Here is an 18,482-nt window from a genome sequence, read left to right as displayed (position 1 = left end):
ACATTAATGTACAGATTTTTATGTGAACAGAGTTTTCATTTATTTTGGGTGAGATTTCTGGGTCAGGTGGTATGGTGTATGCTTACTAACTATATATTTGTTACAGAAATTCAAATAAAATATAGATATAACTACGCTTTTAACTGTTTTAACACAGACCCTTATCTGTTCAGGGCAAGGCAAGTATTATTTTACAGACGAGTAAACGGAGAAACAAGTCATTTAACAAATTTGCTTAAGGTCCCAATGATGCAAACTCCAAAGGCTGCTATGCCACCACAGTGGCCTCCTGACTCTTGTTCATGTTATAAAGGAAGTGTCGTTTTTTTCCTAGCTGAGGGCAGGTTGTCAGTGTTCTATTTATTCCACACTAGCCACTTCTAATCTATAGATAAATGAGAAATAACCTCTACCATCAATCTTTGCTATGTATATCACAACTTTAAGACTATGATTACTGATGCAACTTTATCTAAAATAGGCTACTCCAAGAAGACTTTTATGTCCTAATCAATGATCAGATTCCAGATTCCATATAATATAAAAAATGTGGAAGAAAAAAAGCTTACCTTTAACCTTCGGATTTGGATGTCAGAGAACTTTCTCACTCCATTTACTGATGGCACCAAACGATTAAAGAGAGCCTTAAAGAAAAGAAAGGGGCTATAAAATGAGAGGAACCCCATTGCCTTGCTACCTGCATCCTCAGCACCCAAGAGACCAACACTAATTCAGATGGTTCAATACTTTCAAAAGTGTTCAATGGGGTTCATGGGGCTTTGGCATCCTACCTTGTCTGTCTGGGTCAGTTCATGAAATATCCGCGCATCAATGGCCGCAGCAACAAGGTTATTAGCTGCAGTGATGGCATGGATGTCACCTGTGAGGTGGAGATTAAACTACAAAAGAACAGAAGCCACATTAATCTCCCAGCTGCTCTGTATCTTTCCAACCTTCATTCTATTGCAAAGCTCAATCCCTATTTTAAAGCCAATGGAATACTGAAGGCAGCCCAGTTAGTGGACAAACACCCAATATAGGGAGTTCTTGAAAACATAAATGACTGGCTGGGCGTGGTAGCTCACAACTATAATACTAGCACTTTCGGAGGCCAAGGTGGGGGATCACTTCAGGCCAGGAGTTCAAGACCACCCTGGGCAACATGGTGAAACCCCATCTCTACTAAAAACATAAAAAGTAGCCAAGTGTGGTGGCACGCACCTGTAATCCCAGCTACTTGGAAGGCTAAGGCACTTGGGAGGTGAGAACTTGGGAGGTGGAGGTTGCAGTGACCCAAGATCACACCACTACACTCCAGCCTGGGCGACAGAGTGAGACTCTGTCTCAAAAAAAAAAAAAGAAAAAGAAAACATAAAAGACTAATTATCTGTCCGCAGAAGAATCTCCTCCCAAATACAGAACTTGCAGTTTTTCCTAAATGAGATGTCCAGAGACCACAAATACCACACCACTGGGATCAACAGCCACACTGGGTTACTGAGGACACACCTCAAAACAGCGAGGAGGAGTGCACGGGAGCAGCACCAACTCTATGTCTATGCACTGTTCCCATTTCTGCAGTTACATAAATGAATTCTGAAATCGCTGTGTGTTGGTGCTTCCCAATACCATGCTTCATTTGGTCATTTGCTTATAATAATCATTCCCACTGAAAGCCAAAGTTTGAAACCAAGCTGTATCACAAGTCTACAAATTAAGTTGTTTTCCCCCTAGGTGTTGCTTTTGCTGAGAAACAAGTCATTTGTCCACTAAGAGCTCTACAAAAAAGGCTAATCTCCAGAGAGAAAAAGCTATAATAAAGAATCTAGGCTGGGTGCGGTGGCTCACGCCTACAATACCAGCACTTTGGGAGGCCGAGGCGGGTGGATCACGAGGTCAGAAGTTCAAGACCAGCTTGGCCAACACGGTGAAACCCCGTCTCTACTAAAAATACAAAATTAGCTGGGCGTGGTGGTGCATGCCTGTAATCCCAGCTACTCGGGAGGCTGACGCAGGAGAATTGCTTGAACCAGGGAGGCAGAGGTTGCAGTGAGCCGAGATCGTGCCATTGCACTCCAGCTCTGGGCAACAGAGCAAGACTCCGTCTTGGGGAAAAAGAAGGGACCTAATTCAGCACCCTCCCCCACCAAAAAAAGGGGGATCTAATTCAGCCAAATCCCAGAATACTTTACCTCTTCCATAGGAATGACCTGGGAGTAGCCGCCTCCTGCAGCGCCACCTAGGGGACAGGTCAAGGGTAGAGACTCAGTTAAGCATGCTTCTCCAATGACTTAGAAATCAAATAAATGCAAATGCATTATTGTAACTACTAAGCACATTTATTTATTTACTTTTTACAATCATTTGGACAGTTTTGATCAAGTGATTTCTAATACTAAATAGTCTCTCAATTGAAATCTGAGTTTAAATGACAAAACCATGAACAAATATATACCTATTCATTATCTTTAGAAATAGGTTCCTTGTGATTACTGGCATTTGTTAAAACACCCAGCTGACAGTTACATAAAGGCAAATCTGTTCAATTTCCTACTCTCATAAAGCTACTTTGGCTTTTAAAACAGAAATATTTAAAATACATACACCTAACTAAAAGACTATAATTTTTCCTAAATAAAGATAAATAGATTAGGCTGTTAGAAAGCAGCCTAATTGCTAGATTTTTGCTGGTCTACTTGGATTACAGGTTGAGTATCCCTTATTTAAAATGCTTGGATTTGGGTTTTGGATTTGGGTTTTTGTTTTTCAGACTTTGGAATATTTGCATCATACCGATCCAGCATCCCAAATCCAGGATTTAAAATCTGAAATGATCCAATGAGCATGTCCTTTGAGCATCGTGTCAGCACTCAAAAAGTTTAGAATTTTGGAGCCTTTCAGATTTCAGGTTTCTAGATTTCTGATGCTCAATCTGTATTAGCCAAAAGCCAGTTGAAAATGTCCAGGACACCAAGCATGGCTGCTCATGCCTGTAATCCTAGCCTGGGAGATCAAGGCTGCAGTGAGTTATGATCATCCCACTGCACTCCAGCCTGAGCTGGGACTCCAGACAGAGCAAGACTCTGTCTCAAAAAAAAAAAAGTCCAGGTTACCACGTTATTAGTGCAATAAATATAAATCAGATATATATATATATTTTTTTTTCATACTGTCTCACAGGCTGGGGGGTAATGGGCTGGGATTACAGGCACATACCACCATGCCCAGCTAATTTTTGTGTTTTTAATAGAGACGGGGTTTGCCATGTTGGCCTGGCTGGTCTCGAACTCCTGGGCTCAAGTAATCTACCACCTTGCCCTCCCAAAGTGCTGGGATTTCAGGCATGAGCCACTGCACCCAGCCCAGAGATATATTAATATGTATTTTGTTTTTGTGAGGTAGAGACCGTGCAGTGAGGCAATTTGCAATAAGAGAAAAAGGAAAATAATGGGTTCAATAAGCAGAACAAGAAATAGCTCGTGCTGAAGTTGAAAGGGGGTTAAGACAAGCTCAAGAGCAGAACAAAGTGATTACATTTATAAAATAGGTGGAAGGGTGGGCTGGGCATGGTGGCTCACGCTTATAATCCCAGCACATTGGGAGGCCGAGGCGGGCAGATCACAAGGTCAGGAGTTCAAGACCAGCCTGGCCAACATAGTGAAACCCCCATCTCTACTAAAAACACAAAAATTAGCCAGGCATGGTGGCACGCACCTGTAGTCCCAGCTACTTGGGAGGCTGAGGCAGGAGAATTGCTTAAAACCAGGAGGCGGAGGTTGCAGTGAGCCAAGATCGTGCCACTGTACTCCAGCCCAGGCAACAGAGCGAGACTCTGTCTCCAAAAAAAAAAGGTGGAAGGGTGAAGGTGTACCCAGTGTCAACATTTGTAATAATTGCTAGAACAAGCAAAATGTGATACCCTCACCAAGCAGAGAAAGCTAACTCTAAGAACCTATCATAATTAATAAAAATTATTTTAATTAAGATAGCAGCTTGGCACAGTGGCTCATGCCTATAGTCCTACCAATTTGGAAGGCTGAGACAGGCAGATCACTTGAGATCAGAAGTTCAAGACCAGCCTGGCCAAAATGGTGAAACCCCGTCTCTACCAAAAATACAAAAATTAGCCAGGCATGGTCGTGCATGCCTGTAATCCCAGCTACTCGGGAGGCTGTGGCAGGAGAATCTCTTGAACCCAGAAGGTGGAGAGGCTGCAGTGAGCCAAGATCGCACCACTGCATACCAGCGTGGGCGACAGAGTGAGTGAGACCCTGTCTCAAAAAAAAAAAAAAAAACACATGTTCTTAGTACCGCAGCAATAAAAATCTGAAGGTAATTTAGAGCTTGAAATAGACATGGAAGAATCACTCTGGTACTTAATACAGGTGCCTTTGACCAAGCCACCTCTGAAGTCTCAGTTGCTGCTATTGTAAAATGGTGACAATACTATCTCGTACTGGATGATAAAATAATATGCAAAAACTGCTCAGCACAATATCTGGCACAAAGCATATATTCAATAAAGGTAGGCTTTTCTTATTCCCAACAAAGTGAAACATCTGTGGGGTTTGTCATTGTCTCTAGAGTGTCCGTAAGATGATCAGTAGCTATGATTACCTTTATGGTTACTGTGGCAGTGGACTATGAGGGTCAAATAAAAGCACCTCCAGCTACATATCACCCATCCCAGAGAATCCCTGTGCAGTGGCAAACAGTGACAGCAGGAGCTGCGGAGATCCAATGACAGCCTTCATCAAAAGCATGACTACAGAGGTTTGTGAGAATGACATTCCTGGTGTTGAAATGAGTTGAAGACCCCATAAGTATCATAGGTCGCGTGGGCCTGGGAGGACTGAAGGAGAAGCAGGTCCCCTGTCACCACCCATGGTCCAGTCTCATTAGTACCTTTTATTCCAAAGGTGGGGCCCTGAGAAGGCTGTCGCACACACGCAAAGACATTCTGGTAGAGATGGGCACCAAGGGCTTGCACTAGCCCGACTGTAGTTGTGCTTTTCCCTTCTCCCAGGGGTGTTGGAGTTATTCTTCAAGATGAAAGCAAAAGAGAAAAAGGTTTAAAGAATTAAGTGTATCTGAATCACTAAGTCATACCTAGCAGATCCTAGAGAATGACTCGTAATCTAAAGATTAAGAAAGACAAAGTCAGGCATAGTAGTGTATGCCTGCAGTCCCAGCTATATAGGAGGCTGAGGCAAGAGGATCACTTGAGCCCAGGAGTTCCAGGCTACAGTAAGCTATGACTGCACCACTGTACTCCAGCCTGGGCAACAGAGCAAAACCCCATCTCTTAAAGAAAGAAAAGACAAAGAAAAAGAAAGACAAAAGCCCTGAAAGATATCTTTTTCAAAAGTCTTAGTTGTAATTTCCAAAAAACTTTAAGAAAAAAAAGATTCCTGTATTTTAGCTCTTCTTGCTGTAAGAAGCAAATATACTTTATCTTGTAGAGACATGGCTATAATTTTAATTTCTCATTTTATATTCTCAAAAACTAGCTTTTTAATATAACCTCAGCCCAGCAATGAAAATGAATGCTTAGTAAATCCATCGAATTAATGAATTTTGGGTTCAAAAAGGTGATTCTGGCCGGGTAAAGTGGCTCACGCCTGTAATCCCAGCACTTTGGGAGGCTAAGGTGGGTGGATCACAAGGTCAGGAGTTCGAGACCAGCCTGGCCAACATAGTGAAACACTGTCTCTACTAAAAATACAAAAATTAGCTGGGTGTGGTGCCTTGCACCTGTAGTCCCAGCTACTCGGGATGCTGAGGCAGGAGAACCGCTTGAACTCGGGAGACAGAGGTTGTGGTGAGCCGAGATCGTGCCACTGCACTCCAGCCTGGGCAACAGAGCGAGACTCTGTCTCAAAACAACAACAACAACAACAACAAAAGGTGATTCTATCTTAAGACCGGGTTTTAAGACCAAACTCTTCCACTTACTAGATGGATAACCTTGACCAATTTTCTCATCTATGATTATAATCTATTCTTACCTACCTCTCAAGATTGCTGTAAGGATCAAATGAGATCAAATACGGGTGAAAATGCTAAAATCAAATTAAAGGCACCTCTACATACATGTGCCAAGTGCAAATGCAACGCCTGGTATTGATGATCAGGACTGATACTAAGATTCAGATGGCAACATGAATAAAAACCATACCCAGTGACCACCACGTATTTCCCATCAGGCCGGTGCTTCAGGCGTTCTAGTGCTGACAGCAGAACTTTGGCCTTTGTTTCACCATATAATTCTACCTCTTCAGACAGCAGACCAATTTCTCGAGCCAGCTTACCAATGGGCTTTGGTTTACAAGATCGTGATATATCAATGTCACTTTGGAAACATAGAAAATAGGTATTAATGTTTATCCACTGAGTTTAATTAATCCCACAGTAGTAACAAGCCCCCAACCCAACCCAACCCCAACCACTGAAGGCACCTTCAGAGGGAGCATATGTGAACCCACAGTATCTGTCAACTAAAAACCAACAATTCACAAGTTTTAAGTTAGTAAAACTTTATTTTTACCTTGGAACAGGTGTCTTGAGGTTAAGGTTGTTATACTGAATCATCCACTTTCCTGGCTTAAATTTCTCCAGGAAACGCTTGGCACTCTCTACTGTGCTCTAAACAAAATGAAATAAATGAAACTTAGAAGAGGTGGTTATTTTAATCCTCACCTCAGTTTCAAGCTCAGGTCACTCCAGTTCAATCACAAAATGAACTGCTTCAGACCCACTTATTACCATGCTTCAATCTGAGGTAAGAGTCAACAGGCACCTAACATGCTTTGGGGCTGCTCGCCTGGCCCCTGTCAGCTGGTGACATGTTAGAAAGGGAAAGCAGGCCGGGCGCGGTGGGTCACACCTGTAATCCCAGCACTTTGGAAGGCTGAGGTGGGCGGATCACCTGAGGTCGGGAGTTCCAGACCAGCCTGACCAACGTGGAGAAACCCCTGTCTCTACTAAAAATACAAAATTCGCCAGGCGTGGTGGCGCACACCTGTAATCCCAGCTACTCAGGAGGCTGAGGCAGGAGAATCGCTTGAATCAGGGAGACAGAGGTTGCGGTAAGCCAAGATCACACCATTGCACTCCAGCCTGGGCAGCAAGAGCAAAACTCAGTCTCAAAAAAAAAAAAAAAAAAAAAAGAAAGGGAAGGCAAACCAAAACAGTCCTGGCCAAGCCAGTGTGACTGCACGTTTCTTCTTTCAAAGTTATTATATTCCAAAAGAGATTGGAATTATGCCATCCCTACTTTCCTCTATTAATGTGCCTGATCTTATTTCTCTGTTCTTCCCTTCCCTTTTTCTCAATAAATTCACATCTTTACTTAACTTCTGAGTAGGTTTTTGACATTTCTACTTGGGGAGAAAAGCAGCCAAAACTCGATCAGCTTTTCAGAACTCTTATAGAAACTTTTATTCACAATTACCTGCATGAGCATTGCAACTGTCATGGGCCCTACGCCGCCAGGAACAGGAGTGATGAAGCTCGCCCTCTCTTTGGCCTCGTCGTATGCCACATCACCCACAACTTTTCTCCCGTTTGGTTTTTTATCATCTGGTCAAGTGGGGAGAAATCAAAACTAAGTCTCAGAATCACAGTCCTGGTGATCAATTACAACAAAAACTCAGCAGAATTTTAGGGTGTGTTAGTCCCATCAGGCTCCAGTGCCTACTTAACTTAAAAGCTATGGAATGACAGATGTTTGCTATTTCTTAGGGAGAAAATTATTTTACCTGCAAAAATTCACAAGATGCATAAGTGGTTTTTCAGAACCTGGAGAATCCTTTTGTAGTCTCTCAGGTGGCAAATAAAATAGCAACTGTTTTTTATTCTTAAAACCAACTACCCCATATATAATGAGCACCTTTTAAAATGTTAATTTGCTAAAGCCTACAAAGGAAATTTTTTGGGCGCACAAAGATCCAACTCTGTCACAGCTGCCAGATATCGTTTCTACAGCAACTGTCAGCATTTTATGAGTTCCATGTGTGAGCTGGAGGAACAATTCAACATCCAATTCCAAAGACACAGCTACTTAAATGTATGCTAAAGGCAAAGAATATAATTACACTTCCCTTAAAAGGACACAAGAACAACTACAAATCTTACCAGCAAAGAATAGCTATTCAAGAGAACAAAACCCAATGATACATCATTGCTCACTCACACAAAGAACATCCTACACTTGGCTTCAGTGCACTTCCAGGAGGGGCTGGGGGCGGGCCTAGACCTCGAAGCAATAAGGCTCCCGCGCTGCATCTGGTAGTCTTAGCGACATCACCACTTCTCTCTGATCAGATCGCCACAACTGAGAAGAAGCTCCAAGGTGGAGGCAAGAAGCCAGAATTAAGAGATTAGCAGGCACTTTGGGAGGCCAAGGCGGGCGGATCACCAGGTCAGGAGATCGAGACCATCCTGGCTAACATGGTGAAACCCCGTCTCTACTAAAAATACAAAAAAATTATCCGGGCATGGTGGCAGGCACCTGTAGTCCCAGCTACTTGGGAGGCTGAGGCAGGAGAATGGCATGAACCCGGGGGGCGGAGCTTGCAGTGAGCGGAGATTGCGCCACTGCACTCCAGCCTGGGCGACAGAGCGAGACTGTGTCTCAAAAAAAAAAGAGATTAGCTGTAGCATCAGCTCTTTTATTAAAAGTTAGGGCCAGGCGTGGTGGCTCACACCTGTAATGCCAGCACTTTGGGAGGCCAAGGCGGGTGGATCACCTGAGGTCAGGAGTTCGAGACCAGCCTGGCCAGCATGGTGAAACCCCGTCTCTACTAAAAATATAAAAAAATCAGCTGGGCGTGGTAGCGGGCACCTGTAATCCCAGCTGCTCAGAGGCTGAGGCAGGAGACTCACTTGAACCCAGGAGGCAGAAGTTGCAGTGAGCATTGCACTCCAGCCTGGGCAACAAGAGCGAAACTCCGTCTCAAAAAAAAAGTTAGTTCTGCAGCTCCTGTGGGCTCCATATTAATCTGAAGTCCAAAATGTAAAGAAGGCTTAACACTACCTATCACAAGTTTGCTGAGGGCAAAATGAGAAAATGTATACATTACTGAAATTGAAAAAGCAGCCTCCAAATCCAAGAGTTTCTCTTTCTACCACAGATACATAAGATATTTTTTATATGGAGTAAAAGGAACTGGTCAACACAACTCATTGGGATGGTTTCAGGTTTCTAGAAGATTATAAAGCAGCAAACTATGGCAGAACATTTCCTCTCACAGCCCCTAAAGTCATTTCAAAATGCCAAGGAAATATAGGTAGAGGTTTGCCCTCTGTACAAGTTTCAATAGTCTTCACACTGTAGTTAGCGTGAAATACCCGCTGCATCTATTTCTATGTGTTAATGTTAGTCATTTTCGTTTTCCCACAGATAAGAGACACATATCTTTGACTACATGACTAAATGCAGCACTGGATGAATTCAGTTTTGCTCCTAAACCAAATACTGTCAGGGTTGACGAGACACTGCTAAATATGCAGTGCTTCGTGGATAGGATGATGTGGTCAGTGGAAAAAGTGACCACTACTCAGCCTAAGCATATGACCTCAGTAATGAGCGAACGTTTTGGTTATCTACCCCCAGCCCTAGAATTTCTCTTTCTTTGGGAAATCACATGTACAAAATTCAACTAAAGATCCAGCTGAGCCCTGACTCTTCTACATTTAATCTGGGGACCCTAATAATAGAGGCCAGTCCAGAAGCAGCTACACTGGATAGGTTGAGACTGGATTGGAGTAGGGTGGGGAATCTGTTCCCTCTTTTTAACCCTTCCAAATAAAACACTATTGATCTGGCCCTTCTCAATTTATCTTTAGTAAGTCAAGCAGGAAGAACACTTTTATGTGTTTCTCTGGCCAATACTTTCTGCCCTGCACTTGAATCTTTAAAAATATTACTTCTTTGGAAAAGGTATACACACCTTGATTCATTCTTAATTTGGCAAGTGACTTACAATGTTATCCCTGAGTGGACCATGCAAACTATTTAAATAATCAAAATATGAACTAAGAAGTAGCTCAGTGGTAGAAAATGTTGCTTCTAAAGTGAACATTTGCAAATATCAGTCTTTAGGTCCTGCAGCCCATTTGCTGGTCTGTAACTGAGTGATTCTGCCATCCTTTGGGGAACACAATAACATCCAGCTTTATCAGCATTCATTTGCCTATATGCCCAAGATCAGTAAAAACACTGTTGACCAGGAGGGAAGATACTGCTTTGATTTTATTCATATTTCATTGTCTATGTAAGGAATCAATGTGAAAAGGATGGCAAGTTTCATGTTTAAGTCAACATTTCCTACCTGTCTGCAAGACTCGAGATCCCCACTCAGGTTTTTCTTCTCCATTTCTCACATGTAATCCAAAAAAAAAAAAAATGCCAAAAGCAGAAATATGATACAGAAGATGCGAGGTTTTAAAAAGACTGAGCTTGAATGTCATATCGCAAGTATTCAAAGTGAGGAGTTGTAGGAGAACAATTTCTTTATCGCCTGTTAGATAATTACACTACAAGAAAATGAGTGATCAATTATGAGCTACTGTCTTAAAAGCACAGTAGGGAGAGTGGGAGGGAGGTTAAAAACGGTGAAGGCTTGACAGTGACTAATGTTCCTGGCAGCTCAGCGTCTACATCTGAAACTTGAGATGGGAAGGGAGAAAAAAGACTTCTAGCTATAACTCCCTTCAACAATTCAACAGATATGAGTGCCAGTGGTCAGATGGCAGGAAGCTGGATGTGGCGCCACAGTGACCATTGCCCTTGAGGAGCTATCTAGGCAGGAGAGCACAGGACACCATACAGGAGACACATGCAATAAAAGATACAATACACATGTTCTATGGGAGAGGAGGGAGGGAGAGAAGAAAAGATCATCCCTTGATAAGGGGAAATCAAACAAGGTTTGGAAGGAATAACAGACATGACAGAGAGGAGATGGGGAGGAAGCAGCTGAAGGTGAAGGTGAAGTTGAACCTTATTCAGTTGTGTAGCCCAAGGCCTGGCATTGTGCTTGATACACAGTAGTTGCTCAGTTAAAGATTGTTCCTTTCTTGAATCTATGAGGACGTACACAAGTTTTGCCCTATTGTTCTGTGAAGTTTTCTGTTTGAAAGAATAGCCCACTCCACTAAGAATGCAGGTAAGGGAACTACAAAGGACAAACGAGGCATGTGCAGGGAAGGGAAAGTGGTCCACTTTACAAGTTGAAGATAGGTATTCACCGTGCGCAAGTGAGATCACAGGCTGCAGAGGTCACTGAAATTAATGTGAGGCTAAGGAGTATGGCAAGTAAGAAGGAAGAGGCTCAGAGGTCCATGCCAGAAGGTGAACATGGCAAGGCGAGAGCATGGGGATAGATCTGAGTGGGAAGCAGCTGGAGGGAGGGACAACTGCAAGGAAGTTATCACAGCCCATCAGCTGAGAAGGTAACACTCAGTGGTGACACTGAGAACAGAAGAGAGAGAAAACAATTCCTAATATTTAGAGACTGATCCAATATAGGGAATGCTTGGGAGGGAAACTAAAAGGCTTCAGACCTGCGGGAAGGAAGAATGGTGATACTAACCAAAAGACGGGCGTAAGGGGTAACTTGGGGATGAGGATGCCGAGTACAGTTTTGGACATGATTAAAAGGCTAGATTTGTCCTCTCAGCCTAGAAAAAACCCAGGTCAAATATCTTCTTTGTAAATCCCTCCTCTTGGCAGAATGAGTCCCTCTTTTGGACTCTCATAGCACTTTGCAATAATTATACCGTATTTTAAATCCATCCATCAACTTTGCTAAAATAAAGGGTGATCTCTACATGAAATAAAGTAATATATCCCTCCTGCCCTCCCTCTCACTTTCTCCCTGGACAAAGTCATCTTGGAAGCTGTACAGCACATGATGAAAATCACAGGCTCTGGCACCAGGCAGACCTGCCTGCAAGTGGCAACTCTTCTATCTACTAACTCTGTGCACCCTTGGGCTAGTCAGTCTCTCTAAACCTTAGTAGTACAAGCATAAAATGAGCCAAGCTTCTCTCTCAGGCTTCTTTTGATGACTTAGATACCATCCTCAACACCAGCAGCCACCTTACTCCTCCAGCAACACTCACCTGGCACATAATTGATTCCACAGTCGATGACTATTGCCCCAGGTTTGATCCACTCCCCTTTAACCATTTCAGGCCGACCAGTTGCAACCACCAGGATGTCACCTTTATTTACCTAGGGGTAGGGGATTTGGACATCAGAAATGAAATAATGAAATACACACCAAAAAAAAAAACCCAGAAATGAAAAGGACATCCCTGAACTTTGTATTAAATTCTTAACTGTCGTAAGCTATTTCATAAGATATTGGGTTAAGGCCTCAAATGTAAGCCACACACTGTTTCTGACAGCCCTTCACATGCCGTGCTCATTTCTACACATGCCAAAGAGCTCCCTTTCACCAGCCATTTTACTCAATAGGGAAATCAGTGTCAACCTGCAAGGCAGAGGGGCAAACAGGCTTGGGGCCCTGCGTGTTAATGTCCAGACACTGCTCCTTCTCCTACAGAATGTAGAGCACTACTTTGGGAGGATTAAAAGAGAAGGTACTAGGCCTCTCTCCTGCCCTCTTCCCACATTTAAGAGACTGCACTGTCAACAGGCACGTGTGTGTGTGCGCATTCTTGGGCTCAGGAATCTGATGCAGGGATCTAGAACAAGCTGCCATAGATATTAGCAGACTACTGCCCATGACTGCCTCTGGAGCACCTCCACTCTGAGGCCACCACTTTTACACACATGGGATCTGGCTGCCAAAGGTCAGTCTGAGTGCCTGTACTGCTAATCCCTGTCCACCACGAGGCAGATTAGGGTAAAAAGTACTTGGTGAGAGGCCAGGCATGTTGGGTCACGCCTGTAATCTCAGCACTTTAGGAAGGTGAACCAGGAGGATCGCTTGAGTCCAGGAGTTTGAGTCCAGCCTGGGCAATACAGTGAGACCTTTGTCACTACAAAAAGCTTAAAAATTAGCCAGGCATGGTGGCACATGCCTGTAGTCCCAGCTACTCAGAAGGTTGATGCAGGAGGATCACTCGAGCCCAGGAGTTCAAAGCTGCAGTGGGCTCTGATGGACTGCCACTGCACTCTAGCCTAAACAACAGAGCAAGACCCTGTCTCTAAAGAAAAAAGATAAAGACCGGGCGTGGTGGCTTATGCCTGTAATCCCAGTACTTTGGGAGGCCGAGGCAGGTGGATCACCTGAGGTCAGGAGTTCAAGACCGGCCTGACCAACATGGAGAAACCCTGTCTCTACTAAAAATACAAAATTAGCCAGGTGTGGTGGCACATGCCTGTAATCTCAGCTACTCAGGAGGCTGAGGCAGGAGAATCACTTGAACCCAGGAGGCAGAAGTTGTGGTGAGCTGAGATTGTGCCATTGTACTCCAGCCTGGGCAACAAGAGTGAAACTCCATCTCAAAAAAAATAAAGAAAGAAAAAAGAAAAAGGAAGAGAGAAAGTACACAGAACAAACTCTGTATAAACTTGGGCATGCTTTTAATTTTATGTTTTTTTTTAATTAATTAATTTTTTTTTTGAGACAGGGTCTTGCTCTGTAGCCCAGGCTGGAGTGCCATGGTGTGATCATGGCTTACTGCAGCCTCGACCTCCTGGGCTCAAGCAATCCTCTTGCCTCAACCTCCTGAGTAGCTGGGACTACAGGCATGTGCCCACCCCATCTGGCTAATTTTTAGTTTTTTTTGCAGAGAAAGTGTCTCACTATGTTGCCCAGGCTGGTCTCAAAACCTCTTGGGCTCAAACAATCCTTCTGCCTCAGCCTCCCAAAGTTTTGGGACTACAGGTGTGAGCCACCCCACTCAGCCTTTAATTTGAATTTGTTTTTTCATCTTGTAAAAATGAGATGATGGGGTTAAATGAGGTCATGAGTGTAAAGGACATGGCAGCCTCTGGCACTTAGTGTGTGAAGAGAACACCCACCCTCCCCACCGTAACACCTTCACCTCTCCTCTGGACACCGTACCTCCTCATCCAGATTGGCAGTCTTGGAGTGGCAGGTGGTCACTGTGGCATTGTTCCACAGAAGCAAGTCATGCATCGGGGCCCCGACTATTTTACTGCGCCCGACCACCACAGCATGCCTTCCAGCAATCGGCACCCCTGAAAGAAAAGCCAGCCTGCATCAGAGTTGGGGGATAGAAGCTGCCCTCCTTCACATGCCACGTGGAGAATTTAGAATAAGTGCACAAAAACAGGTTCTTAACATCAAACAGAAACCTTCCTAAAAACATTCCTTCTGTGGCAATAATATTCTCCACTCTAGAGTTTCAGCTATAAATTGGGACTTGCACTTGTGTCCTTCTTGCCGTGGGTTTCTGGGAGCAGCTTAAGCCAAGATCATTCACTGAGTCATAGAGGAGTGCGAAGAAAACCTACACTCAAAGGAAAAAGAAACCCTGACATACAGCTGATCAGCCACACGGAAGAAGACACCAGATTAAATTACATGGAAAAACAGTGAAAACAAATAGGGTGTATGTAACAGGTTGGAGAGATGTGTAGGAAATTAGATTAGTATCGGTAATTCCTTCCAACTTTGGTAAGTTTGTTTATACAGTTCCTCACCCAAATTTCTCTTTTGGCTTAGGGCCTGAGCCATAGGGTTACTTGTAGGGAAGTAATAAAGGGGAAATTGAACTGTGGCAGCAAAGCTTTCTTTTTGCTGTCACAGCATCCATTTTTCTGGCAATATACCAAGGTCCTTTTCAGAGCTGACTCATACTCTACTAAAGACAGCCTGAGTGAGTACCCAGTAGTGGACAGGGGACCATATTTCTTCCCTCAGCTGATAAGATCCAATCCCATGACTGTTAGGCATGAGGATGGAACCAGGCTGTAGGTGTTTGTGGCCACAAAGTGGAGCCCGAAAATGAGCTGTCCACAAAGAAGAAAGCAGAGAGAAGTTGACAACTTCATCAGAGTCCTCAGGGCAGTCAAGGCTGAGGGCAGTGGACCCTTGCTCAAAGCAGCAAGGGTTTAAATTGTGCTTCTCGCACAAAATCATTTTTTTCAGAAAAAGATAAACTCTTATAATAATGTTAACATCATGAACATCTAGAAGTAAAGACCTCAAAGTTTTAAAAGGTAACTTTCTATACTTTTTAGGATTCAGCAGAAGAGTTAAAGCTGCATCAGGGCAAATGGTAGCATCACTGTCAATAAGAGGTAGTGGGAGGCCTTCAGGTGCTGTCTTTGTGGGATTTTTTTTTTAAGCAAGGCACTACAATGTTTGCTAAATATGCTGAAGAATATACATTTAACTGTAGAAATGAACTGTCAAAGCTTATGGCTTGACCTTTTCTTGCCAACCACAGAAAATTTTCATTTATGCTGGCCAAAACTTTCCACTTGAAACTTCTGACCTACTTCTTTTTACCAGGACCCATTTCCTTGTAAAAAATAACCTCTGCTAAAAGTATTCATAATGAAATTAAAATAGCAAGGTGCTAACTAGTAACGGGACAATATGGCCAACTGTGCAGGAGACCCATTTCCAGCCATCTGTCGAGTCCTGGAACTACTGTGGAGATTCAGTGCCCATTTTGGGGGTGGGGGGAGGTGGGGCTTTTCACTTCATATCCTTTTAAACTATCCAAATTTTTATTACTGTATAGGTTATTTTTTCCCAAAAAATAAATTGCTTTGAACTCAGATAACTCTGAATTCAAATCTTGGTTCCGTTGTCTCCCAGAGAAGTTACTTGCTCTCTCTGAGCTGGTTTTGTTTGTTTGTTTGTTTTAGAGACAGAGTCTCACTCTGTTGCCCAAGCTGGAGTGTAGTCGGGTTATCTCGGCTCACTGCAACCTCCGCCTCCCGGGTTCAAACAATCCTCCCACCTCTGCCTCCCGAATAGCTGGGAGTACAGGTGCACGCTACCCTGCCTGGATAATTTTTTTGTATTTTTAGAAGAGACAGGGTTTCACCATGTTGACCAGGCTGGTCTCGAGTTCCTGACCTCAGGTGATCTCAGCCTGCTTTGGCCTCCCAAAGTGCTGGGATTACAGGCATGAGCTACTGTGCCTGGCCTGAGCCTATTTTCTTAGCAGTTGAACAGTAACAGTACCTACTTCATAGAGTTGCTGAGAAAATTGAGAGAAAATTTAGGTAACATCCTTAGTAGACAGGCCCTTCTGCCAATCAAGTCCATTTATTTATGGCCCACAATGTACCTCCTCTATGCCACCACATGTCAAGACCAGGATTCAGGAAATGGTGCTTTCTTGTTGTTTGGTTTGTTTTTTTTACCTGTCTCTTTGATGAGTTCCAAGCATCCCTTAGGCGTACAAGGAATGAAACAGTCATTGAGGTCACCTCTAGCAAGTTTCCCAGCACTGATGCTAGTCAATCTAAAAAAGGTGATGGAAATAAGAAGGAAATAAAGGCAATTAGATGTCTTTACTCTTTAGAAACATTTATGCTGTATTCCCCAAATAGAAACATATTATAAATGAAAGCATGCAATGAGACATAGGAAGCCAAGCCACACTTACCCATCCACATCCTTCTCGGGTGCAATAGCATTGATCACTTCTTCAGTGTTAATGGAATTCTCTGAATCTAAAGGAAGCTGCACTAAGAACCCGTGTACAGTAGAGTCTTCATTCAAAGATGTAATGTACTTGATCACCTAAAAGTAATAGCATATATAATTTGTCTACCACATAGAAATCAAAAGGTAGGAAGAAACACTTTCTAAGGCAAAAATTAGGTTGCCCTATTTCCCCCCCAACACTTTAATTATAGTCCTTTCAGAATGTACCTTCCCCTTGAATCCTGAGAGCACCTGTACTTTAACATAGAATGAATCCCCTAGGTGTCTGGTAAGAAGTTCATCACATAAAAGAGCTGAGTGGCTGGGCGAGGTGTCTCATGCCTGTAATCCCAGCACTTTGGGAAGCCAAGTCAGGAGGATTACTTGAACCCAGGAGTTCAAGACCAGCCTGGGCAACACAGTGAAATGTGATATCTACAAAAATTTTTTAAAAATTAGGGCCAGGGGCTGGGTGCGGTGGTTCACGCCTGTAATCCCAGCACTTTGGGAGGCTGAGGTGGGTGGATCACCTGAGTTTGGGAGTTTGAGACCAGCTTGGCCAACATCGTGAAACCCTGTCTCTACTAAAAATACAAAATTAGCCAGGCGTGGTGGCACATGCCTGTAATCCTAGCTACTTGGGAGGCTGAGGCAGGAGAATTGCTTGAACCCGGGAGGTAGAGGTTGTAGTGCGCTGAGATAGTGCCACTGCACTCCAGCGGTGAGTTGAGATTGCGCCATTGCACTCCAGCCTGGGCAACAATAGTGAAACTCCACTTCAAAAAAAAAAAAAAAAATTAGGGCTGGGTGCGGTGGCTCACACCTGTCATCCCAGCACTTTGGGAGGCCAAGGCAGGCCTCCCAAAATATAGAAAATTATTTTCTATAATTTGCACCTTACAATACAATAGCAGCTACTGGATCACTTGAAGCCAGGAGTTTGAAACCAGCCTGGCCAACATGGTGAAACCCTGTCTCTACAAAAATATAAAAAATAAGCCAGGCATAGTGGTGCATGCCTGTAATCTCAGCCTCTCAGGAGGCTGAGGCATGAGAATCGCTTGAACCCAGGAAGCAGAGGCTGCAGTGAGCTGAGATCATGCCACTGCACTCCAGCCTGGGCAACAGAGCAAGACTCTGTCTCAAAAAAAAAAAAAGGGGGGGGGGACAGGTGCGGTGGCTCACGCCTGTAATCCCAGCACTTTGGGAGGCTTGAGTGGGCAGATCACTTGAGGTCAGGAGTTTGAGACCAGCCTGGGCAATATGGGCAACTAAAAATACAAAAATTAGCTGGGTGTGGTGGCACATGCCTGTAGTCACAGCTACTCAGGAGGCTGAGGCATGAGAATCGCTTGAACCTGGGAGCTGGAGGTTGCAGTAAGCCAAGATTGCACCACTGCACTCTAGCCTGGGTGACAAGAGTAAAACTCTGTCTCAAAAATAAAATAAAATTAGCTGGGCATGGTGGCTCATGCCTATAGTCCCAGCTGCTCAAGAGGCTGAGGTGGGAGGATCACTTGAGCTTAGGAGGTTGAGGCTACAATGAGCTATGACCATACCACTGTGCTGCAGCTGAGGCAACAGAGTGAGACCCTGTCTCTAAAAATACAATACAATAAAATAAAAAGAGCTAAGAAATCTAATAACTTATTACAGCAATAATACCCATGTTACAATCATCCAAATCAAGATGTAGAGCAGCAATGTCCAATCATCTTTTCTGCAATGGCAGAAATTTTCTATAATTTGCACCTTACAATACAATAGCAGCTACTGAATCCTTGCAAAGTAGCTAGTACAACCAAGGAAGTGAATTTTTAATTTTATTTCATTTTAATTAAATTCAAATAGCCTCATGGGGCTGGTGGC

General features: G+C 43.6%; 1 protein-coding gene across 3 annotated transcripts in view; it reads right to left on the bottom strand.

Annotated features, from left to right (window-relative positions):
- The window catches only part of MTHFD1 (methylenetetrahydrofolate dehydrogenase, cyclohydrolase and formyltetrahydrofolate synthetase 1), a 71,702-nt gene that overhangs the window by 27,689 nt on the left and 25,531 nt on the right, over window positions 1-18,482 (bottom strand). For 2 of the 3 annotated variants that reach the window (XM_054449833.1, XM_054449834.2), the window contains exons 5-15: window positions 16,573-16,709; window positions 16,328-16,428; window positions 14,046-14,182; window positions 12,130-12,241; window positions 7,454-7,581; window positions 6,548-6,645; window positions 6,179-6,352; window positions 4,906-5,042; window positions 2,193-2,239; window positions 792-899; window positions 570-644 (exon numbers count right to left, since the gene is read on the bottom strand). In XM_054449833.1, coding sequence (XP_054305808.1) covers window positions 570-644; window positions 792-899; window positions 2,193-2,239; window positions 4,906-5,042; window positions 6,179-6,352; window positions 6,548-6,645; window positions 7,454-7,581; window positions 12,130-12,241; window positions 14,046-14,182; window positions 16,328-16,428; window positions 16,573-16,709 — 1,254 coding nt within the window. Of the gene's footprint in view, window positions 1-569; window positions 645-791; window positions 900-2,192; window positions 2,240-4,905; window positions 5,043-6,178; window positions 6,353-6,547; window positions 6,646-7,453; window positions 7,582-10,334; window positions 11,773-12,129; window positions 12,242-14,045; window positions 14,183-16,327; window positions 16,429-16,572; window positions 16,710-18,482 lie in introns of those variants that run through there. The other variant, XM_063651672.1, reaches the window with a different exon arrangement.

Source organism: Pongo pygmaeus, chromosome 15 (genome assembly GCF_028885625.2).
Source record: "Pongo pygmaeus isolate AG05252 chromosome 15, NHGRI_mPonPyg2-v2.0_pri, whole genome shotgun sequence".
Classification (NCBI taxonomy): Eukaryota; Metazoa; Chordata; class Mammalia; order Primates; family Hominidae; genus Pongo; species Pongo pygmaeus.
This window is presented reverse-complemented; position numbering and strand designations above follow the sequence as displayed.